The 24,984-nt window shown below is 50.6% G+C and overlaps 2 protein-coding genes across 2 annotated transcripts in view; one reads left to right on the top strand and one right to left on the bottom strand.

The window, feature by feature from the left end:
* Positions 1-2,583: 2,583 nt before the first annotated feature.
* On the top strand, positions 2,584-13,618 carry LOC119057966 (platelet-derived growth factor receptor-like protein). The gene is made up of 6 exons (XM_037156919.2): positions 2,584-2,845; positions 5,934-6,276; positions 6,897-7,042; positions 8,519-8,812; positions 9,271-9,410; positions 12,656-13,618. Exons 1-6 carry the CDS (start codon positions 2,788-2,790, stop codon positions 12,869-12,871), a joined length of 1,197 nt encoding a protein of 398 aa, XP_037012814.2. The 5' UTR covers positions 2,584-2,787; the 3' UTR covers positions 12,872-13,618.
* Positions 13,619-15,058: 1,440 nt separating this feature from the next.
* The window catches only part of CCDC69 (coiled-coil domain containing 69), a 28,023-nt gene continuing 18,097 nt past the window's right edge, over positions 15,059-24,984 (bottom strand). The window contains exons 4-9 of the mRNA XM_037156911.2: positions 24,815-24,902; positions 18,915-18,988; positions 17,738-17,839; positions 17,136-17,255; positions 16,177-16,274; positions 15,059-15,447 (exon numbers count right to left, since the gene is read on the bottom strand). Coding sequence (XP_037012806.2) covers positions 15,270-15,447; positions 16,177-16,274; positions 17,136-17,255; positions 17,738-17,839; positions 18,915-18,988; positions 24,815-24,902 — 660 coding nt within the window. The 3' untranslated portion in view covers positions 15,059-15,269. The remainder of the gene's footprint in view (positions 15,448-16,176; positions 16,275-17,135; positions 17,256-17,737; positions 17,840-18,914; positions 18,989-24,814; positions 24,903-24,984) is intronic.

Below are 24,984 nucleotides of genomic sequence, written 5' to 3'. Positions count from 1 at the left end.
TTCTGGCTGGGTTTATGCCCTTGTAATTTTGTTTTGTTCTTTGTACGATGGTAGAGAGAAGGGCTAGGAACAAAGGACTCCTTAAGATTGCCTTTATTCTTATTTGAGAAGACTCTGAGTCTCTAACATTCTGAGATTCCATTTATTCTTGAAGTGGTTGCTTTAAGATTCTATGAGATTAAGATTCTATAATTCTGAGATTCTTTTTCCAGGGTTCTAAGATCCCACGACTCACTCAAAATCCTGTTGAAAGATGCCATTTGCGTGAAAGGAAACCTCTTCTAAGTCTGGCAGAAGCTTGCCTGACTAGCTCTTACTATTCTTGTGGGTTTCTCCTTAAATAGCACTTCCTCAGAAATTCCTTCCTAATTCTTCCTCCAGTGCACTCTGTCCACCGCTTCCCATGTCTCCACCGGAGTCCTGCTCTTCCCCATCCTAACACAGTCCTAACTGGTAATCAGATACTTGGTGATTTGGTTAATGCCTGGCTTCCTGTCTCCGTGGCTTGGTAAAGTAGATTCTCAAAACATAGTTGATGAATGATAAATGAATAAATGAATGAATTCTACAAGTCGAAGATTCCATGAGTGTTTATTCTCAAAGTCCGCCATTCCAGACCATCCCCATCCCCCACCCCCTGAGGATCTGAGACCAGGAAGCGAGCGACCTTTCCAATTCCATGATACTGCCCGTCCGTGTGTGCCCTGCCTCTTCTGCTCCCCACCCTCCGTTCTCGCCTCCTTGGGAGCCCTTAGACCAGAGTGAAGCTTGGGCTGAGTCTCTGCTGTTGCAACCAGCCTGGACCAGTTCAGTCGTTCGTTCATTTGTCCATTCATTCATTCATTCATTCAGCAAATGCTTGGCTAGTGCCCACAAAGTGCCAGACACTGGGCTAAGGGATAGGGACAAAGGGTGAGCAAAGCAGACCTGGTCCCAGTTTTCACAGACCTCACGCCCTAGAAGGCCAGATACGGGCATCCGTGACCTAATCACAAACAGAGACCCTGAGAGAGCTGTGGGGTGGAGAAGAACAGGGTGCTCTGACAGCGAGCATGTGCTAGGCTCCGGACTTTGGGCTCAAGGCCTCCATGAAGCGCCCTCTGGGGCCTTCAACTGGTTCCCTGTGCCCATTCTCTGGGACACCTGGACAGTGTCCTCTAGAAACCTCTCCCTCAGGAGCAATCAGCGAGAACTTGGGTTCAAAGTGGTGACATGCCAAGCTCCTGGTAGCCCTAAGAATACTGCACCCATTAGGCTGAAAGCTACATCACTGCCTCTCAGAATGCTTCTCCTTCTTACAGGACTTGGTCACTGAGAAGGGAGCCCTTGCTGCTGGACATCCTCCTTGAACAGATGGGGAACTGAGGCCTAAAGAGATGAAGATGTTCAAGGTCACACAGTTAAGGGGCAAAGTGAGAACAGAACCCCAAGCTTCCCATTCTCTCTTCTTACCCACTTCTTTACACTACCTCCCTCCTGCCAAGAAGGACCACTGAGTAAAGGTACACAGAGGGAATCTTGTTTCAACCTGAAGCCAAGAGGGGTTCCACCTACCTCCTGCAATAGTTAGAACGTAGACAAAGCTCCATGGAACAGGAAGAGGTTATGGCTGCATTTGGAGGGATTTGTACCGTGGTGTCTCCTTGGGTTGTCTGGCGACATGTCTGTATTGAATACTATACTTTCATTTAACAAACATCTTCAAGGAAATGCAGCTATTTGAGCCAGGAAATGCTAGTTCTTGCTCACTGAAGCTTCGTTTCCAATCGCAAAACACTGGAGACAACCTAAATTGAAACAACCTCAAAGTCCTTTGGTGAGAGAATGGATAAACTGCAGCAGAGCGAGCCACAGAATGTGGCACTTTGAAAAGTAGACAGGTGGGTGTGCATCTGGGACCAGACACATGGCTGAGATTCAAAGGGAAAAAAAAGCAAATTTAAGAAAAATATGTACAGTGTCAAATCATTTTAAGCTTCATCTATGATTTTTTTGAGAGTGAACTTTATTTACCTATTATTTACTTGAGTAAAATACTCTTTTCCCAAAATGCCATCCTTTAGAGCAAGGGTTAACAAGCTTTCTCCACCACTGCCCAGACAGTCAGTCTTTCAGGCTCTCGGGCCCCGCGTCACTTGCCATCAGGCAGAGCAGCCCGACTGCACACACGAGATTGAGTGTGGCCCCTTTCCAACACAACGTTATTTATGGACACTGTGATTTGAATTTCACGTAATTTTCATGTGTCACCAAATTCTTTTAATCACTTAAAAATGTGAAAACTATTCTTAGCTCACAGGCTATGCAAAAGCCAGTGGCCGGCAGATGTGGCCTGAGCCAAGAGCCAAGCCCTGCTTTAGGTTTGGTTCCAGCACCGCCTCCCTATTTCCAGCCAGCCACGCTCACCTATTTTGTCCTCACACATTCCTGTCCTCTTCCTCCACAACCCTTCTGTGACCTTCAGTGGCCCCACCAGCTGCCTCCCGGCTCCGCCTGTCTGGCCTTGGGGACCCTCACCTCCTGGCGGCTGGACTGTTTTTTCCTGAGCAGGGCTCTGAATAGCTCCATTCACCTTGGCAAGAAGGAATCTGGAGAAAAGAATTTTGTTTGGAGTCGTGGAGAAGCCAGGATTCGGGACTTTGATTTGCCTTTGAAATCAGGTCCCCTCCCCTCCCTTTCCCAGGGGTCCCAGGTTACTAGTTCCCTGCTCACAGCCTGCCGTCCCCAACAGTCTGTCCCCTGCAGAGGCTGTGGCCACATCAGCATCGCAGCCCCAGGTGGTTCACCATGGACCCCAGAACCCTCTGCTTCCTGTCCTGTTGCCTGCTCATCTGTGTCACTTCAGGTATGGAGATGTCCAGCCCCTGGGATGTCCTGAGAGGCCCCCTGCCCCCGTCTTTCCCAGGAGCGCCCTGCAGACATGGGGAAGGGGAGTGAGCGCTGGGACCCTGGTGTCGAAGCTCTGCTCCTCCTCTCACTGTGCCACCTGGTCTGGGTCCTGTCACCTCTGTGAGCTCAGCTTCTTCCTTGATACATGACAAGAATGGGCTGCGTGATCTCCCAAGCCCTTTCCAGAGCCAGCAGGTCCTCTCCGACCTGAAGCCAGAGGCTGCCCCTCTAAGTGCAGGAGTGACTCAGATGCGTGGGTGGTGCAGGCATCGGAGCTCTGGAATCGGGCAGAACAAATCTAGCTCCTCTGCTCACTGGCACGATTGGCTAGAACAGTCTGTGAGACTCAGTTTATTCAGGAGTAAAGTGAGGATAACAGTAATCTTAAAATTATAGATTGGTTCTGAGGGTTAAATGATGTCATGCATACAAACATTCAGTCTGGAGCCTTGCACGTAAATACGCAGTAAGTGGCGGCAATATTACTTTAATTGTAAAGACCTTGATTCTACCTGGTCCTGGCAAGATTATATAATTCTAAAAGTCTGAGTGTTCATTCCTAGGTTCTTCGACCCTAAGAGTCTATCATTTTGCTCACAAAGAGCAGCTGTCGGAGGGCTCCCTCAGGAGCACAGCCTGAAGGATTCCTATCCCAGAACCTAATAGAAGACAGATCCTTGAGGAGGCGGGGGTCCCATGAGACTCTTCCTCCATCTCTCCACTTCCAGTCGCCCCCGGGAGATGCTGGGCTGGGATAACCTCTGCGAGAGAATAGCTGGGCTTGGAGCAGGATTCGGAGGGATGGTGTCATCCCAGACTCCCTCTTCCAGATGCTGCTGGAGATATTCCCATGTGGTGCTATCAGATGTTATTTAGGGAGCTTCAGACAGAAGGGAAGGGGCAGGCATCTTCCTGGCAAGAAGCAGCTTAGCAAAGGGTTGGTGGTTGAAATTTCAGAGTTCCTGGAAAAAGGAGTGGAGGGGTGGAGGATGGTGGAGGTGATGCGATCTCAGACATCCGGGAGACCTGGGCACTGAGAAGGGTCCCTGTGAGTCATCTCGCCCAGGGATTTAAACACTGTGCTCGCCCTGGCTGATGGGGCTCAGTTGGTTGGGCATTGTCCAACAAACTGAAAGGTCATGGGTTCAGTTCCCAGTCAGGGCACATACGTGGGCTGCAGGTTCAGTCCCCAGTCGGGGCTTGTGCAAGAGGCAATCAATCGATGCTCCTCTCCCCCTCTTTCTCCCTCTCTTCCCCTCTCTCTGGAATCAGTTAAAGGAAATAAATTTTCAAAAAAACTATGCTCTAAGGAATAATTCTGTTGTCCTATTGCCTGTGGAGGGGTAGGAAAAGGAGGAGAAACTGTGATTGAAAAGCTGGATGGGTGGGTTTCCAGCCCCCACCACTGTAACCAGAACAATGCTGTTTATTATTTTCTGTCATTGACCTTTCAATATTTCAAGAGAGGGTTCTGCTATCTAGGCTTTATCGATTGATTGGCTTGCTTTTCAACTTTGGTTTAGTCCAACCTCTTCATTTTATAGATGCAAAAACTGGGACCTAGACCCAGCGAGAAGAGTAATACAACGTGGTAGCATCAGACATCCTGCAATGGCTCCCGGGGAGCCCTGCCCACGTGGTCCCGCAGCCCACAGACCTGGGAAATGGAGCCTCCGCTCATGCAGACGTGTTTGCGGCCACCCTGTAATCAGGGCTTGCGGCGGGCCCCGTGGGGTCCGGCCAGGACAGCCCCAGCTCCGGGAGCCACTCTAACCCAGCCCTTGTTCGGATTTCAACTCCAGGCCAAATAGGGGTCTAGATGCAGAGTCCAGGGACTTCCTGCCCCCGCTGCTCTGACAGCAGTCTCTCAGGGGAATCAGAACCAGGAGGTTCCCCTGCCCTTCTCGTATCCTGTCCTGATTGGCTTGCTTCATGGAAGGCCTCTCTCTAGAGTTGTTTGGCTATTAAAGCATGAGCTTTATATTTGGATTTTTAAAATACACTATTTGTGGCAGACAGAATAACATGCTCCCAAAGGTGTCCGCATTCTGATCCCCAGAACCTCACGTGGCAGAGAGGACTGAAAGCTGCAGGTAGAATTAAAGTTGCTAATCGACTGACGGTAAAATAGGGAGTATTCTGGATTATTCACGCGGTATAATCATGAGCATCCTTAGAGGTAAGAGAGGGAGTCAGACAAGAGAACCAGAGAGACGGCTGCGTGAGGAAGGCTGGGTCCCATGTTGCTGGCTTTGAAGCCGGAGAAGTGGGGCCATAGCCAAGAGTATGGGCCACCTCCGGAAGCTGGGAAGCACTAGTGCTGCAGGTATATTCTCATTTGATACACGCACCACAGGCAGACCTCGGAGCTGTTGTGCATTTGGTTCCCGACCACTGTAGTAAAGAGTATCTCAATCAAGTGAGTTGTAACCTTCTGGCTGGTGGAGGGTTTGCAATGTCTGTGAAGCACAACTGCAAAGCGCTGTAAAAGGAGGTATGCCTGTAGTCACATAAGACGTGTGTTCTTGTTCTCATTTTCTACAATAAACAAGAAAATGTGGCTCAGGGAAATCGGGTGACTTGGCCAAGGTCACACAGCTAATCCGGAGCAGAGCAGAGATGGAAATCCCCAGCAAGACTGGCGCTGAAGCACCTATTCCGCCAGCTTGTCCAGGGTCACATCCCTTCTCTGGAGTGGCCTAGATACCGCCTCAGAGAATCTTTGTTTTTAGATGCCAAACTTCAGCGTTCCAGGTCACCTCGTTAGTGTGCTGGGCCCAGCTGCTGGCTCTGAGGCTCAGTTTCTCAGCCTGAAAAGGGCGTGATAAATGCTCTCTGGGTGGCCTTGGGGGGCGATGGTGAGGATGAAACCAGAGAGAGTGTGTGTTGGGGGGAGGCGAGTATTTGCTGTGGCTATGAACTAAGTGTTCTTCCCATGTGAAGAATTTAGAATATACCTCCCCTAAACTACCGAAACTTCCTCAAGTCGTTGAAACGCCCTTTCCCTTCAAGGCGCCCCCAAGTCCACCCTGTCTCCCCTGCAGCTGACTTCCAGGAGCATGGCGGAACTCCCGAGGCTCTGAAAAAGAAGGATGTCAAAGCAGCCAGCCCTGGTGCGGGGAAGCCCTCGGGAGCCCCAGGCAGGAGAAAACCCGAATCAGACCAGAGCCAGAAGTCCCTGCGGACGAAGACTCCTGTGGAGCCTGCAGCTCCCAGCCCACTGGCCCCCTCCATCCTGACCCAGGTGGCAGGGAGGGGTCGCTTCCAGAGGGTGGGGGACTCTCTGAGCCTGAGGGCAGGGGAGTCCCTGGAGCTGCGCTGCTGGGGAAAGGTGGTCCACTGGAGGGTCCCTGCGTACCTGGGAGAGGAGGGCGAGGGGCGCCTCAGGTATGGGCTGGAGGGACTCCTGGGACAGCCTGGGTGGGTCTGAGGGTCGGTTTATTGACACCTTTTACAGGGATTAAAGCAGCCCGGGGCCCACACTGGGCTTCCCACTTTGTACAACCACGGGCATTTAAAAGAAGCAGTAAAATGGGCTCACAGGACCCATCAGATGCATAGTGGTTTTACAGAATGGGAGACAAGCCTTCCCATTATAAAACTGGGTTTGCATTTGTCTACTTTCTCTCGATTAAGTCTCTTAAAATGAGAATTCCGGGGACTCTACCTCCTTTGGCAGGTGGAGGTGCTCAGAGGGCAATTGCTGACCTAGACAAAGGGACATAAGGAAGGAGCCAAGGAGCACTAAGGAATTTGGGGGATCCCACTTTCCACATGTGGGCACAGTCAATGGGGAGTAGATGGGCAGGTTAGAAGTGGCCTGTGGGAGAGACAAGCCATTCAGAAACTGTGGGTGGGGCCCATACAAAGCCTGATATCTCCACTAGGGAAGGGGAGCTGGGTGGGTGGGGTGATGAAAGTTGGGTGGAGGGCTATCAACCAACCAAATGCTGCCCGTAGGTGTCTCAAGCCGTCCCCATCTCCTGCCCCCACTGACTGTCTTTCAGAATCAGGCACTTCAGGCAGCACAGCAGGTTACAGCTGGTGAACTCCACGGGTGCAGACACCGGGGAATACAGCTGCTGGGCCTGCCAGGATGCCGCCTGCCCAGAAGACCAGGCCCGCCAGGGAAAGACCTTTATTTTCTTCACAGGTGCCCTGGAGTCAGGGTCTTCCAGAACCTCGGTCCAGGAAAGTCCTCCTGACAGGACCATCTTAAGTCCTTCCCCTTCGTCGCCCCTGTGAAACATAGGGGTTGTGCGGGTGTCTCTCCAAGATCCTTCTTGTGACGTTCTGGGATTCCGTGGCTAATTTCATGGAGAACTGAGGGGTCCAACTGCCTTCCACTGAGGAAAGAGATGCCCCTTCTAGAATCAGCTGGGTCTCCCCTTACTCCAATCTGACCATCACAGTAATGATTGCCCAGTCTAGAAGTTCCTGGCCCTGACTCAGTGTTACCTGGAAACCTGTTAAAACACCCTTTCCTTAGCCTTGTGCCCATTAAGCCTGAACCCCAGGATGCCAACCAGTCCTACAGGGAGGTCCTGTCTCTGGGAAGTTTCGGGAGCCAGCAGGCAGTGCCTTCCCACTCTGCTTGCCCGGGAGGGTCATCTTGGGACTTTAAAAACTGCTGGTTGCACACCCCTCCAGTAGGGTTCTGATTTACCTGGTCTGGGGGTGGCACCCGGGTACCAGCTGTTGTAAAAGCACCTCAAGGAATTGTGATGTTCAGCCAGAGTCAACCACTGCATTTGCCTGACCCTAGAGCCGCTCGCTGCATTCAATACAGAAAGCACTAAACCAATGTGGCTATTTAAATCTGAATTACTTAAAATAAAATAAAGCCCACCATTCAGTTCCTCCGTTGCACTAGCTAAGTTTGAAATGCTCGATAGCCAATGTGGCTAGTGGTTACATGTTAGACAGCCAGGGTGCAGAACATTCGCCGTGGCGACGGGAAGTGTTGCTGGGCAGCGCTGCTCTAGAAAGCTGGTCCCCAGAAACTCCTACTCACTGCACCATTGTGCACCCAAGAATCTGACCTCAGACTCTGGCTAAAAGCACCTTGACAGAGTTTGATAACTGTGTGCCTCCCACAGACCTGCCGCCTCATATCCAGCATCCGTTTTGCTTCTCATCAGCTCTGCAAAGTAGGCCAAAATGCGATGATCACTCGTACTTGACATAGAAGAACAAAGGCTCAGAGGAAGACAGTAATTTCTTAAGATTTTATAGCTAGTGGGTGGCAGGATTGGGAATCAAATCAGAAATCTCAGCTTCGAGTTCAGAACTTCCTGTAATACTTTTCGCACAGAAGGGCCCTCAGAGACCAAGCCATCTGAACCCGCTCAATGTACTAATGAAGGCACTGAAGACCAGAGAGGGAAAGAGATTTGTTTAAGATGCACAGCAAGCTAATGACAAAAGCTGGAACTTGCAGGCTAGTGCTCAGCCCCTAGTTCAGAGCCTCTTCTTACCAGAGAGGAAAGAACATGGAGATTGGAGATGGGCAGGGAAAGTGGCGTTTCAAGTCCCCACAAAGGACCTCATGCTCATGAGTGGTGACAGAGCATCGGAGACAATAAATCTGCCCCGAACTCATTCTTCTTTCTCCCTCCTTCCTTCCCAGACCCAGAAGAGCTCTTCATCCCCACAGAAAATTACTATGAAATGGTACAGTTACGCAGCCATCAGCCAGTCCTGCTTCCCTGCCAGGTGACCAACCCCCTGGCACAGGTGACGCTGCATCGAGAGTTCCCTCCAGAGGAGGTCCCAGTGGATGGGACGGATATCTCCTTTGATGTGAAGAAGGGCTTCACCATCCACCAGCCCCGAGCTTCGTTGGCTGGCTCCCTCTTCTGCTTGGCCAGCCTAGGAGGCATACGACAAATCTCTACCAAGTACATGCTGATCTACATCAACTGTACGGGAGCCTGGGGCTCTGGGTGGGCAGGGCAGGACAGGGCAGGGCAAGGGAGGACATGGGGAGAGATGCCTCCTTTGGGAGCCTCAGATTTGGGATCTGTGGATTATGGAGCTCTAAACCCCCAACCATCTTCCAATAACATTCCAACCATCTTGTTCAGACACAGCCAGCCAATCAGCTATTGAGCTGACCTGCATCAATTCAGCCTTCCTGTTCATCTACTTATTCTTCATTGTCACATTATTCCATCCGTCCATCCTCCCTCAGATCAACCATTCCATTCACCAGTCCTCTGTCAATCAGCTGCTCCATCGTCTACCACCCATTCTCTATCAGTTCACCACCTCAGACATTCATCCTCAACCAATTTAACCATTTCACTCATTCTGTTCAATCAGTCTAACAATCAGTTCGATGTGTTTGTCCCCATTTCTCTCCCATCTTCTCCATGGCAGACCCATCTTCGTCCCCCAAACCCACCATCCAAGCTTCGGCAGTGTCGGTCCTGCTGGGAGAGAACTTTAGTGTGACCTGCACCATTCTGAGTGAGCCGGAGATCGCCGTGGACTTCAGCTGGGAGTACCCAGGGCAGAAGGTGGGCAAAGGGTGAGAGGAGGCCGTGAGCATGTGTGCGTGGTGGCGGTGTGTGGGGCGGGGGTGTGGGAGTGAAGGAGGAGGACGAGGGCCAGGAGCGATCGCAGCAGAGTGGAACCGCTGCTTGATGGGGCAGGCGATGAACGGTGATTCCAGTGCCAGCTCTGACACTGCTCCTCTGAGTGACCTTGGGCAAGTCACTTCCCTTTCCTGAGGCTCAGTTTCCTCATTTTTCACACAGAGCGACCTCTCAGGTTATTGTATAAAAGTGCATGATGTGTTCCTTTGTTAATTTACCCAACGATAGTTACTGAGTACCCACCACATGGCGGACACGGTGCGAGGTGCCGAGCCTGCAACGATGGTTAGTAGACTGCTGTGTGCGAGCTTGCGGTCCGAAGAGGGAGGGGGGTGACCCAACGTGACCACCTGGAGAATACTGCGAGCTACATCAGGGGTGGAACAGAACTGTGACCAGCTGTACTTAGGACAGAGAGGGCAGGACACCTTCTCTAAGGAGACATTCAAGCTAAGACCAAACTGGCCCAAATCACAGGGAAATGGGGCCTCTGTTAGTCTTCTTACTTGAGTTTTGTACATTTTTGTCTTTTTGTTTCTGGTAGAAGAGCTCTTTCAACATTTCTTATCACGTAGGGCCTGTGGTAGCAGATTCCCTCAGCTTTTGTTTGCCTGGAAAAACCTTTATTTCTCCTTCACAGCTAAAGGATAACTTTGTTGGAGAAAATGTTTGGCTGATTTCACTCTTTCAATATTTTAAATATTTCTTTTTACTCTCTCCTGTCTTATAATGCTTCTATTGAGAAGTCCGATGAGAATCTAAGGTTTCCTTTGTCCGTCACAGTGTTTTTTTCCCTGGCTGCCTCGAGAATTCTTTCTTTGTCATTGATTTTTGAGTTTGAATAAAATGTGTCTTGGGGTCCTGGCTGATGTGGCTCAGTGGATTGAGCACAGGCCTGCAAACCAAAGGCTCGTGGTTCGATTCCCAGTCAGGGCATATTGCCTGGGTTGCAGGCCAGTTCCCAGAGGAGGACGCATGAGAGACAACCACACATTGATATTTCTCTCCCTCCATTCTCATCTGAAGATAAATAAATAAAAGCTTTAAAAAAATGTGTCTTGGGGAAGGTCCTTTCGTATTGGTATAATTATGTGGTCTATTAGCTCCTTCAATTCTGAATTCTAGTTCTTTTCATACAGTATTTTGAGCAGCACGCTTTCTGTCCTCTATCCCTCCCTCCTCCTTGTGGGGTACTTATTATCCTAGGGTGCTCTTTCCAGTGTAGTCAGAGAGTTTTTGTAGAGTGCTTTTATTTTTAAAAACTCTCAGTTCTCTCTTCCTCCTGAGTTATTCCTAAGTTTCTGCCTTCAAGTTCACAAATTGTCTTTCATCTGATCTATTCGATCTCCTATGTTTTCGAATGCATTCCTAATTTTATTCCTGAGCTCATTTACATGCCTTTCTGAATTTTCTTTTATATCGTTGAGTTTCCTCATAACTGCAACCTTGAATTCGGTCACTGAAATCAGTCTTCCACGGCCCTGAGTTGGTTTCCGGAGACTTTTGGTTTCCCTTCTGTGCTCCCGAAGCTCCCGGTGGTTCGGTGTTTGATGGACTGCTTCTCTGCTGAGCGTCTGCGGCAGTGGGGCCCCATCGCTGTTCAGTCTCTGTTCCGCCCTCGTCAACCCAGCATGTTTGTAGGTCGGGTGCTTTCTTTCGTTTTCCAGTGCAGGTGCGATAGTACAAGGGTTTGTTTTCTCTACCTGCACTGCTTGCGCATCTGGGCTACTGGTGGAGTGGCATCATTTAGACCGAGGAAAACGCTTCAAACCCTGGGAATGCTGGTGTTGCCTCTGTGACCAGCTCTCCTTGGTTACGGGGCACGGCCACTGAGGTGGGGGATGTGGCAGGTGGTGGAGGATGGTTTTGTGAGCCCCCAGAGTCACCTCCTTTTCACGGATAGCTGGTGCCCTGCTGTGTTTCTGGAGGCACCTCACCGCCTCTCCTGGCTCTGCTGGGATTGGTAGGGCAGGGGAGGCAAGTTCACGATCCATGGCTCTGCCCCCTGCCTGGAACGGCTGTTGGCACCGCAGGTGTTTAAGGCTTCCCAGCCACCGCTACCCATCTCTGCCGCGACGGGGAAAGGAGAAGCGAGAGGCCCCTCGTTTTTCCCGAGGGAAGTTGCTCTGCCCCTCTCATACCCCAGGCCCCAGTGCGAGGGCCGCGGCTCCCCTCTCCACCGTTCCCTTGCTTGCCGGAGTCGCAGTGGGCACCGGGCTGCATCTGTTGCAACGGTCCCTGTCCTTCCCCATCCCTACTCATTCCACTATGCCACCTTCAGACGTCCGGACGTGTGGGCCTTCCAGGAGTGTCTGTGTGTCGAACTGGGGATCCTTTGAGTTCCAAATGTTCAACTTGTTATAAATTTAAGGGGAGAAACAAAGGCGTCTTTTCACTCTGCCATGACGGCCACGTCGCTTTAGGAATTCTTAAAAGGGGTTTCTGGAGGAGCTGGAATTTGGCATGAGCCTTGTGGGAAGGGCTGGACCCAGCAAAAATGTGATGAAGGTGAGCCTGCCCCAGAGGCTTCAGGACACGGAAATAGTGGGGATCATCTTTCCACGTGTCAAAAGTGGAAGCTGAGACCCAGCGAGGGGAAAAGAACATGCAGATGGTTGGGGGACCGCAGTTTCACTCTCAACACTTCCCCAAACCTGCCCCTTGGAATGGTAGAGTACCACCCACCCCGCAAAGTGTGTGCTGAGGGAAAACTGCCTCTTACAACCATCACCCACATTGGAGATTCAAAACCTGCCAATGTGACAGACTCAGGGGTCTGGGTCACCCCGATTTAACTTTGCTTGCTCAGTGTTCCCCAGCAATTTTTATAATGGGTCCCCCTCATCCCTCCTTTGTGGAGGGAGTACCCATTATCCCCCAGCACCAGGGCGCCATGACACCCACCCGCCCTGGAGGTACTGCTCCAGGTTGAGCTACCTGCTGCGGCTCCGTGAGCAAGGAGGAGACCCCGGCTGCTCTCCAGGGACTCATGAAGCCTCACATTTTCCACAAAGAACTCGGCTTTTCAGGTGCCCTGACAATGAGGTGGGGTCTAGGGCAATCACTTCCCCTTTCAAGAAGGCTACCTGGTGCCTCTTCCCTGCGTGCTGGTGCCTGAGTCAGAGATGGCTTTTGGGGAAGCTGACAGTTCTCTTTGTCTCCTACAGCTGGGCCGACCCCCCTACGTCAGCGAGCGGGCCCACGCGGTGCGCCGGGAGGGCCAGGTGCAGCAGGAGGCAGGGAGCACCCTGTATGTGGAAGAGGCCCGGGCGGGGGATGCTGGCATCTACACCTGCCGGGCCACCAACCTTCAGGGCACTGGGACTGCCACCACCCACGTCCATGTGACCCCAAGCCCTCGGGTCTCCCCTGCCCCTTCCTAGCTCCCTCCCTGGCTGCAGGCATCTGGGTGCAGAGCAGCAGGCAGAAGCAGTAGGTCACTGTGTAAACTTCGGTGTTTTTTGTGCCAAGAAGGTGCCCCCAGAGGGCAGAGAGAACCCCACCCCTGACACTCTCCTGCCTCTATTTTTACCCCTCACTTCAACCTCACTGCCTCACTCTAAGCCCTGACCTGGTCTGAAAGCCAGCCTCCATGCCCACCCCTGGTCCCAAGGGTGGGCAACGCTGGGGCCTGTGGGACACTGGTACCCAAGGAAGAACCCCAGAACCTGCTGAGTTTCACCTAGGCCCCAGGACTTATTCCTCCCAGATGCCTGCCCCTTGCAGAGGTTGTCATGAGGACCCCCCTCCACCCTCTCCCAGGAAAACACAGAGGCCAAGTGAATGCTACCGGGAGCTCTATTTGGTGTCCACAGCTTGTCTGCCCCAGGGTGAGGCTCTGACCACAGTTATCTCCTTGCATGCACCCCAGGCCACTTGAGGGGCACCCTGCTCCCCACGACTGGCCCTTCTCCAGCCCCGCCCCTCCCTTAGGACAACCCTTTCTGAAGGGCATTGTGCAGCCGCAAGTGCTCTGACAGTCCAGGGCGCTCAGGAAATTCTGAGCACTTTGCTTCTTTCTGGGGAATTTGCAAAGGACATTAGCGATTAAAGGTTCTGAGAAGTCCTACAGTTTGCAGATCTGTTTAATCTGATCAAACCTGGAGTTTCTCAAAGTACTTGGCCACCAATTCTTTTCTTGTTTTTCCTTATTAAAGTCCAGTGAACTGCTGTATCCCAGACAGGCTTTGGGAAAGGTCAGGTGAAGAAGCGAGTGTGTGATTCACTCCAGAGCTGCCCCAAGGCCCTGGGCGACCTGTACGCCCACTCCTACAGAAGCAGCCCCAGGCCCTGCTGAACTCCCAGGGCTACATATGGACGAAGAAGGCTTCCTGGGGTGGCAGAGAATGCGGAAGGCAGTCTGGAACAACGGAGGAAACCGTAGCTCTAGTGAGCTAACTTTTCCTAGGTGTGGCCCAGGGCTAGGGGGCTGGAGCCAGGGGCCTCAGGCAAGGCCCTTGGGCTCCTGTGATCTCAGTCTGCTTCAGTGCTGAAGAGGGGTAAGAACCTGCTTCAAGGGGTTATGCGTATCAGAGGAGGGTGGAGTACCTGAACACTCTATGCAAGAGAAGGTTGTTACTACGGCCTCCAGCTGACCTGAAGCTTCCTGAGAGAATCTTAAGTCCACAGATGCCAGGGCTGGACAGGCCTGCCGAGGTGAATTCCTGCAGCCAGCCCCTTTGCACTGGTGGGGAAGCAGAGAGCCAGGTTCTAGGGGCCTGGGATCAGGGGTGGGCGGAGGAGTTAAGAGGCAAGTACAAGTAAAAGGGAGACTGGAAGTGGGTGGGGCCAGGTAGAAAGAGGAAGGAGGAGAAAGACTGTCACAGATCTGATCTTCCCAGAGCCCGGGGAGAAAGAAAAAGCACAAGATAAGACCTGGATGACAGATGAGGTCCTGGTCCCTGCCTCAGGAGTCCTACTCCCCACCTAGGTTTCCTCATGTACAGAGATGAAGTCGCAGCTTTGGCAGTGGAGTGTACTCAGACCTGCCCGGTGGCCCCCGTGCCCATGGGGCACTGAGACTGAGGGACCTGGAGGGCTGAGGAGTGACCTTTGCCTGGTCAAGGGGGAGGTGCTCTGGCCATCACCCCTGGGCTGACCAGACCCTGGCTGGGGCCAGGAGCAGTGGCCTGTCCATCACCCTGCCTGTCCCCACCTTGGCTGGGTTGGCTCCTGGCACGGCCGGCCCCAAGGGCTGCCAGTGACTCCCTCCCAGCCGTTCACTTGCCCCAGTTGGTGCACAGGGTCTGGCCCGCTTCCTCCCTGATCCCGCAGTTCCGAGTCTGACCCTCGAATGGGACACTGTAGTGATGTAAGAGTCACCTGTTCAGCATCCCCAGCTGCTTCAGAGGGGCGGTAAACTGAGGCTGAGACAAGGCCAAGGCACAAGGGGGACGCCTAGGGGTAAGCTGATGAGCTGGCAGCCAAGCTGACAAGTCAGGACTGGGAGCTGTGTCCTCGCTGTCTCGAGTGGCACAGGCTCCTCTGGACAAAGCCTCAAAACTCCCTGATGCGAACAGGGCGGGGGGGGGGAGGAAAGGGCTCCTCCTGTGCGTTCCTGGGCCAACTCGGCGGCAGGCTTCCCAGGGCAGGGCCTCTGGGGCCCCCTGGGCGACTCTGCGTGGCCCAAGCCCCCGGGGCTCACTGGGCACACACCCTGGCTCCCATCACACTCCTGCCCTCATTCCCCTCCTGGGAACAGAATGAGAGGCTCCTTTTCCTCAAGAAAGTCCTGGACAGGGAGCTGTGACCACAGGTGTCGTGGCTGCCCAGGCCCGGAGCCTATGTGGCCAGGAAGGAGACCTCAGTGGGAGTGACGGAGGCCAGGGGGTAGGCGGGGGAGGCATCAGCCCCAAGGACCCGGTACAGCAGCTCCTCCTTCTCCTGCTGGAGCTGTTGCCGTAACTGCGACTCCTTCTCCAGGGCCTCGTGGGCGAGAAGCAGGTCCTCCGAGAGCTGCCTGTGGGTGCAGACAGAGGCCAGGGCTGCCTCTCGGGGCCTCCAGCGGCCACAGAGACCAGCCCACCCCCTGGGACGCCTTCCTTCGAGGTGCCACCAGCCTGCCCCAGGGTCCCCACCATGCCATCTTGCCCGCCTTGAACACAGTGGCCATTTGATCTGTTGACCAAGGAGAGTGGCCCTCGCAGGTGGACGGCTCTGGGTTCAGATCCGCCCAGACACTTAGCCGTGTGCCCTTGAACAAGTTATTTACTCTTGTCAAGTGGCAGTTTCCTCCTTTGTGAAACGGAAAGGAGAATACGTGACCCAAGCTCAGGGTAATGAGGAGGCTTAGAGGATGCGCAAACTATTCAACAAGTCACGCCTGACCCTCGCTATTAGCTCTCGTTTACGACGCTCTCAGAACCGATTCCTTTGTGTACTTTCATCCTTTCATTTGGCCTCTCCAGCTCTGCATTTCTGGTCCCCCTTCTGAGACTGGGCTGCCCCATGGAGCCCACTCAGCCAGGACGGGGACAGACAGACACTACTCAGGGCCTCGGTTTAGGTTTCTAGGCAGGGCTGGTCCCGAGGGATACGTGACTCTCAGACAAAGAGGAGCCCTGTCCCCTGGGGAGGCCTGTGCCTGTCAACGCCCTCCCCCCTCCCCCACACGTTTCCCTGAGACTCTCAACTGGAGATTTTGGCAAAAAGGGTGGGGACGGGGGAAAGGAGGAAGGGGGACAGCTACCTTGACACAACTGTCTGCTTGCGGCCTCGGACGAGGAGGTCCTCGTTCTCCTGTTGGAGGGTGGACAGCTTCTCCTCCAGCAGCAGGTTTTTCTCTTTCTGTGACAAATCAGAATGAGCTCAGGAAGCCGCCGAACTCCCGTGATACAAGGTGCGCCGTCACCTCCCTCTATCTGTGGTCACTGGAGGCACTGGTTCCTTCTAGATCAAATGCTACACGTCATGGAGCAATAAGATGACTTCGACAGAGAAAGCCACGGGGTGGACAGAGGATTGCCAACACGAGAACACTGACAAAAGAATACGGCCACCGTCTCATACTGCCATCATTTCAGAAGAAAAAGGATATTCTAGGTTCTCCCAAAGCCAGGGAATATAATAGATAAAAATCAAATTGAGTGTGTCTGTTATGCGATGCCATAAAAATGGTAGAACAAGTTTGTGTGGGATATTTGAGATGATCTGATGAAAATAAATGTCTGTGGCACACCCAGGACCAGGGAGACTTCTTCCGGGTCAGCGTAATCTCCGTTCAGACTCCACCCCAGGTTTCCGAGGCCCCCTTCCCCTGGAGACAAAGCTGCCTGTGCCTTAATGCCCACTGCTCCCCAGGCCTGTGCCTGCCCACTGTGGCCTCCCATATCTGTCTGACTCGTCAGCCTTCCTCAGCCCCTGCCTGAGGACATGTGACATCTGCCAACCCCTCCTGGTCAGCCCTGGTGTCAGCCGAGTTACAGCACCATGAGTAGCAAGAAGAGTGCAGCACCCAGACGATGAGGAGCCACTGCTTGACCCAGACTGGCAGAAACTGGCCTCAGCTGTCTCAGGGGCCAGCACAGGTGGCAGGTCCAAGCCGGCGGAGCCTCCTCAAAGTGCCTACGCCCCGCACACCCTTCCGAGGAAATGCTCAGAAAGCAGAGGCCTGCCGCTGCCTCCCCGCAGCCACTTCCACCCACATACCACCGTTTCCATGAGGATCAGCCGCTTGTCTAGCTCATGAATACGCTCATTCTTCATCTCGATGACAAAGTGCAAGCTCTCCAGCTCCTGCTCCCAGAACTGACTGGGGCTCCCATAATCCTAGACAGGGATGTGGATGGACTTCATCAGACCAGCAGGCAGAAGGGCCAGGGCTAGCTCCCTCCTCCCGATTCTGCCTCCAACTCACTATTTGACTTAACAGACGTTGCCTCCCTGTCTTGGCCCATGGCAAGTGCTTAATATGTCAAACCTCACTCTATCCCATTGACACCCACTGAGGCATTATGGATGAGGAAGCTGCGGCTCAGGTAGGGTAAGTTGCTCATGCTAGTGGTAGGTTTGCTGTTTGCACCTAGTTCTCTCTGAACAGAGTCTGAGCACTTCACTATCCCATAGTCCTCTCTCTGTGCCTTCCTTTTCCCCCCAGTGACACAGGGACCCTGTTTCTTCCAGACACTCGTGAAGGTAAGAATGCCAAGTCCCAGCCCTGTCCTAGAAGACATGTTGGACTTTCCCATTGCCCAGACCCTGACCTTGGTGGAGATTCCAGAAGGAAGGGCCCCAGGTGTAGTGTTACCTACTTGGATGTGCTTCTTATAGTCTCGGCTCAGAATGGACTCCTCAACCCTCTTCATCTTGGCTCGGAAGTTCTCCAGCTGCGAGGTCAATGCATCTATGGTCTCCTGGGGAAGGGAGCAGGAAGCAGACGATGGCAGCTTGGCTCACAAAGGCAGAGGAGGACCTCTCCACACCCCAGAGAGAGAGCAGTCTCGGGTTCCTCAGTTTGTCTTTGCCCTGCCATACCCAACGAGGCAGGCTTAACCTACTTCAACCGCCACTTGAAACGAGCAGGCTCACTTCTTGTTCCAAAGCCTTTAGTGACTCTCCACAGCCTTGGGGACATTGTCCTGGTACTCAAGGCCAGTGTGAGCTTGGCATTCAAAGTACACCCAAATTGGGCTTGATCCACACTCCCAGTCTTATCTTTCACCATCTCCTGCAGCCAAATATCACACCACTCCTCCAACTGCAAGGTGCATTCTTTTCATTTTTTCAAGTTCATTGGTAGCCAAGTCTCTGTCCCTCACCATTTATCCCCTCCATCCCCTCCTCCACCTGCACCAAGGTGCATTCTCATCTCCATAGTTTTCCCCTGCCAAAAATTTCCTCCGCCAAAACCTTGCCCATTACCTTCAGGATAGAATGCAACCCCTTACCATGATTCACAGGCTCCCCCCATTTGGCCCTGGCCTACCTCTCAGCCTCAGTTCTCTCCCCCATTCTACTCTACACCCCAGGCATCTTGGACTTTTTTCAGGTCCACAGTCTGGGTTGGTTTTTTTTATCCTCCCCTGCGTAAGGCACCCTTCCTACCGTTCTTCATCTGAACAATTCTAAGCTTTCCTCCAGGTTCCGGCTTAGATCCCACTCCTCCTAGGAAATCCCTGACCAGCCCAACAGGGTCAAGTGCCTTCTTTCAGGCCTTCACAGGTCCCTGCGCATCCACCACCAGTCTGATCTCATGGGGGCACCTGGCCCACAAAGTTTCCAAGATCCCAACGGTCCTTGGAAAAATAGGCCAACCCTAATCTCAGGCTTGGTTGCCACATCACGGGGCTTGGAGGCACGGAAAACAATCACCTCTGTCCTTCACACCGGGGCCGAGACCATCGGCTCTGGCTGCTTGGGGGCGCCACGCTGCTTCCCTGCGGGTCTGACCCTTCTCTTTCCGAGACGGACTGGCCCAACCTCTCTCACCTGCAGGGCCGCCTTGGCCTCCTGAAAGGAGTGGGAGAGGGCTTCTTTCTCTTGCTCATAGGAGGTCCGGAGGGCTGCGGGGGAAGGAGGAGGAAAAGACCTCTGTGAGCTCAGACAACCAGACACTTCACCCTAAAGCCTCCTGGCAGGTCCCACGAGCACCAGAGAGCCCCAGGGCCACCTGGGACCCAGACAAGCCAGGAGTATGGAATGCTCTTATCCATCCTTCTGCCACATGGGCTTGGGGCTATGTCAGAAGTATAGCAGACACTGAATAAAAGCTCACAGAAATGGAAACAAATCATATCCTGGGAAGGACCATGAGCCCTATGAGACTGTGGGCACCACCCACACCTTGCTGAGGCCAAGATCCAAAGATCTTTCAGCCGGCTGGTTCATCTCAGCCCACAGTGCACCATGGAGAGTGCGTGGGGCCAGTGTTTTGTGAGGTGGGTTAGCCAAACGGTGAAACCGTTCAGTCCTTAGTTGTCAGACCACGGCATGAAACTGGTGACCTACATTACATGTGGGTCCAGGAAGTCCACCTGGTCCTGGTTCTGCTTCTTCAAAACTGAGAAGCCTTGAAGAGATCACTTAAAATATCTACGAGTCCTTTTACTCGACTGTGAAATGGGCTAATAAGCCTGGCAGGTGTCTCTGAGGGGTGAGGAGAGGACGAGCAAGGCCTTGCCAGGCCGGGCAGTGCCGTGCAGAGCTGGATTTATGACTCCCCAAGTCAATACGGTTATATTCTTCACCCCGCCTCCGCTGCACACAGAGGAAGAAAGTCCCGACATGGAAGTGACCAGTCAATGGTGGGAAGGAAAGTAAATTTAGTACAGTCGAAGGTCCAGACACAAGAGGTCTGTATCACAGTGGACGGTGGGCAGTCACACAGAGAAAAGAATGTTTGGTATATAAATGTGATGGAGGGTCATCTATATTAAAATTACAGGCTTCATTTTTAAAGCTTATGGGCCAATTTGCCTAATTAATGTGCCCATCAGGACAGGTTCTATTTCCAGGTGAGAAGGAGGGAGCACACTCCTTCCCGTCTGTCCGACTGAATGTAGCTGTAAAACCGGGACAGAATAAACGAGGCAGCTATTTCCAGACTCTGGAACATAAATGGTGGCAGGCAGACTGGGCAAGAAGACAAGAATTTGAAGTACCACCGAACCAGGAGATTTAAACAAGACCCAGAATCTCACGTAACTCAAATATTCAAAATGTCCAGGATATAATGCAAAACTGTCAGCATATGAATCCAAAATGGCTCAGCATACACGTCCAAAATTGCTGAGTGTGCAATCCCAAATACTTAGCATGCAAAGTAGCAGAGAAATCTCGACTTGCCCGAGAAAAGAAAGCCAGCAGATGCAGCACCGAGGTGCTGCAGAGTCCTTGCAGAGACGCCAAGGCAGCTGTTACAGAACTGCTCCACAGGCAGGGCGACCACCCTTCAAAAGAATGGGGACGCAGACAGTCTCAGCAAATCAACAGAAGATGTTCAAAACAACCAAAAGGAAATTTTAGAACTAAAAAAGTGCAGTCAATGAAATAAAGACTCACTGAGTAGCCTCAACAGGAGATCAGAGATGACACTGGAAACAGCTAATGAAGTTGAAGATAGATCGATAGAAATGACCCCGTCTGAACAACAGAGAGAAAATACTGGGAAAAGATGAATGGGGCCTCCGGGACCTTTAAGACAACCCTCAAATGTCTAACATTTGTGTCATCAGAGTCGTGGAAAGAGTGTAGTGCAGAAAAACTTTTTTGAAAAAAGAATGGTTGAATGCTCCCCAAACTTGGCAAAACAAACCTATAGATTAGAGATGCTCAGTGAACCTGAAACAAAGTAAACCCAAAGGAATCCACAGCCAGACCCATCACTTTTGAGAAGTAATGACAAATATATCCTGAATAAAACCAGAGAAAAATAATGTATTACTTAGAGAAAACAACAGTTTGATTGACTGTGGATTTCTCATTAGAAACCTTAGTGACTAGAAGGACTAAGAATATTTTAAAACTGCTGAAACGAAAGAACTATAAATCCAGAATCCCATATCTCATGAAATATCCTTCAGGAAAGGAGGTAAAACAAAGACGTTCTCAGGTGAAGGTGTGTTAAAGGAACTCATCACCAGCGGACCTGCTCTGAAAGAATTACTCAGGAAATTCTTCAGAAAGACGGCAAATGATACCAGAGAAAATGAGGCACTTCAGCGTGTATGGAAGAGCAACAGAACTGGTAAGTACCTGGGTAAGTAGAATAGACTGTTCTTCTGCCCTTGAGTATTTAAAACATGATTGATGGTTAAAAGCAAAAATTATAACATTGTGTGATGGGGGGTCAGTGTACATAGTTGAAAGACTCAAGGAAAAGGGGGGACGATAGAGGGGCCCACAAGATGGCAAGGTTCCTACACTCTACTTGACGTGGTAGAAGATGAATTTGACTCTTCCATATATTGCAGTTCTTAGAGCAGCGATTATACACACGCACACACAGAGAGTAACAGTAAAAGAAAGAATAGGCAAGTTAAAGGAGAATATTAAAACTGTTCAAGTACTCCAAAAGAAAGCGGGAGAGCAAAGACAGAGGATAAAAAAACAGAGGGCAGAAAACAAATACCAAGTGACAGACTTGAATTCAATCATATTAATAACAACATTAAATTAAATGGTCTAAACATACCCAATAAAAGATGGAAAATATCTGAATGGATTTAATCCCCCCCAGCAATATGCTATTTATAAGAAACCCACTTTGTTTATTAATGAGAAAGAGAAAGATTTGTTGCTTCATTTATTTCTGCATTCATTGGTTGATTCTTGTATGTGCCCTGACCAGGGATCGAACCTGCAACCACGGTGCATTGGGCAACACTATAACTAACTGAGCTACCTGGCCATGCCTTCTAAGAAACCCACTTTAAATATCTGTCACAGGTAAGTTAAGAGTAAAAGGGTGGAAAGCTGTAGTGGCTGTCTAAATTTCAGATGAAGCTCACGTGAGAACAGGGACAAGTGTCAGGGGCGGAGTACACAACAATAAAGGGGTCAGTTCTCCAAGGAGACATATATATATATAATAGTCCTAAATGTTTATACACCTAATGATGGTTCTTCCCAATATGTGAAGCAAAAACTGACAGAAAGGAGAAAGAGACAAATACACAACAGTACTTCCTATAATTATATACTGTGATTACAGTGTAGTATAATTATACCCCTCAATATTCAATAGAAAAGCAGAAAAGCAGTAAGAGTATGAAAAATTGAAGAAGCCCATGAACCAACTTGATGTAATGGATTCATTTTTAAAATATTCAACCTAACAACAGCAAGTATGCCCTCTTTTCATGTGCACCTGGAACCGTCACAAGACAGAACATCCTGAATCGTAAACCAAACCCTGACAAGTTATCAATACATTTATAATGCTAGAAATAATATCAAAGCAATGCTTGGCAAACACAGCTGTTTCCCCGCGTAGCCTCCTGAGGGAGGGAAGGTGGGTTTGAGATGCATGGAAAGTGAACTGAGACTCAAGGCCAGAGACGCAGAAACTGGACTGAGGCCGAAGGACAGACCCCGCCGCCGGATTGGGTGTGTTCCCAAGGGAAGGGCCTTGATTTCATTTCAAAACACTTTGTGCTAATGTTGTGATATGTTTCAAGGTTCTTACCATTGTTCAGACCTCTGTTCCAGTTATGCCATTTCTGGGAATCGAAGGGCACCGTGCGAAATATGGGCACATCTTTGTGCAAAAGACATCTAGTGCAGTGTTATTTGCAGTAGTTAAAACCCCGACGTCTAGACTCACGAGAAATTAAGGAAAACCGCACATGCAATGGTCCTGACTTTATACACACTTTAGTAGCTGCATAATTACATGGAAACATGTTTGATACAATGTTAAATAAAAAGAACAAAATTTTACCTGTAAGTAATCATCTTTTCAAAAGATAAATAATTCTGGGGAAAGGTCATGCGAATACTGATGATTACAGGGAAAACCGGCATAACATTTTTTAGGTTAATTTCAATAGCATCAAAAATGTATGTAAACTTTTCCAAAGAAGATATACAAATGGCCAAAAGACACATGAAATGATGCTCAGCGACATTAGTCATTAGGGGAATGCAAATCAAAACCACAATGAGAAACCACTTTGTACCCAATAACATGGCAATAATATAATAATAATAATAATAATAATAATAGTAACAGCAACGGAAAACAACATGCATTGGCAAGGATGTGGTGCAGTCGAAGCCCTTGTGTATTTCCGGGGGGGGGGCTGTAAAATGGTGCAGCCACTGTGGAAAACAGCTGGCAGTTTCTTAAAAAGGTTAGTATAACATTACTGTCTGACCCAGCAATTCTACTCCTGGGTGTACACCTGGGGGAAGTGAAAGCAGGTGTTCAAGCAGGTGCTTGTACTAGTGGCACTATTCACAGAGACCAGTGCCAAAGGGTGGAGGTAGCTCATGTGCCCATCAACTAGTGAATGGAAACTAAGTGTGGTGTGTCCATGCCAACAATAATGAAATACTACTCAGCCACAAACAGGAGCGGAGTGATTTGTAGAATGGACAAAACAACAACCAAGGAATGGAGTGCAAAAGCAGCTGCCATCTGGATGAGCCTTGGAAATACCACGCTGGGTGGGGGAAGCCAGAAGGGGCGGCCACGGGTTATCTGCTTCCATCCATATGAGTGTCTGGAACAGGCAAGGCACTGAGACAGACAGCAGACTGGTGGTGGCCCGAGGCTGAGGGTCAGGGAGAGGGACTGGTGGGGTCCGGGTTTACTTTTCGGGTGATGAGAGTGTCCTGGAACTGGATAGTGGTGACGGTGATGGATGGACAACGTGGCCAAGATGTTACGAAACAAGGTTCACACAGATGTAAGTATCATTACTATTGCAGGAAGTGGGAGAAGTCTGGAGTTACCTAAATGTCTAACCTAAGGGGCCCGGTTAAATGAACAAGGGCGCACATTGGAGTGTTACGTCTTCATTACAACTTATGTCACAGAAGTTTAATGACAAGTCGTTGATACAATTCGAAGTAAAACGAAACAATTCACCTTCTCCACCCAAAGTATGTATGTGTGTATAAATGTATATTATAGGTATACACACACAAAAATGAAAGGGACCTATATCTAAGGGACAGCTACTGAGTTCTGAATGGAATTGCACACACTGTTAATTCCCTCAATAATAAAATAATGATGCTAATAATTACTTGCTAAATCTCTTGCAAAGTATCAGGCACTGTTCTAAATAATATCTATGTAAAAATTAAGTTAAATTAAATACCCTGTGAACAAAGCTAACTAACTTCTTCAAGGCCACACGGCTGACAAGTGGTAGAACCGGGATTCAAACCCGGGGCTGTAGAGCCTGAGAGCCTAACCACAATGTTATAAGAACTTTTTGTTTAATCTTAGATTCTAAATTTTCTATGAGGACCACATTTGGTGATGTAAGAGGAAAGAAAGCTATTTGAAAAAAAATTCAACCTAACAGAAATTATAAGTACTGTCATTATTGTGAGGAAGAAATATGAATATTTAAAAAGTCTCCTATATGTTTAGATTTTTCAAATTGCCTTTAAGGAATATGAATTGCTTTTAAAAAGGAAAAGAAAAGACCTCCCAACTAAGGTAAAACAAGGCATGGTGTCAGGCGTTTAAAGCAGTGACCCAAAGGACCAGTCCAAGGACCCTGTGGATTCCAGCCCTGAAGCAGCCAATTGCTTGTGAACACGAGGTAAGAGGGCAGGGCCCGCGGGAGCCCCCTCAACCATGACCTCAGCAGATGGGACAGAAGGAAGGCCCGCCCACAGCCCCCTGCCCCCAGCAGCATCTGCATCCTTACCTTGAAGGGCTGCCTCATGTTCTCCCTCCAGGACTCTTCTCTGCTCCTCCAGTTTCTCCCGGAGCTCTAGTTCCCTTTCCTTCTCCACCTGGGGGTGGGGGTGCAGCGCTGGATGAAACCGAGTAGGTTTGGGTTCATCAGAGCCTCACTTACCCATTCACCCACTGCTA

The sequence above is a fragment of the Artibeus jamaicensis genome, unplaced genomic scaffold, assembly GCF_021234435.1.
Source record: "Artibeus jamaicensis isolate MK-2021 breed Jamaican fruit bat unplaced genomic scaffold, CSHL_Jam_final contig_432, whole genome shotgun sequence".
Lineage (NCBI taxonomy): Eukaryota > Metazoa > Chordata > Mammalia > Chiroptera > Phyllostomidae > Artibeus > Artibeus jamaicensis.
The sequence above is the reverse complement of the archived record's forward strand: the minus strand, read 5'-3'. Positions and strand labels throughout refer to the sequence as shown.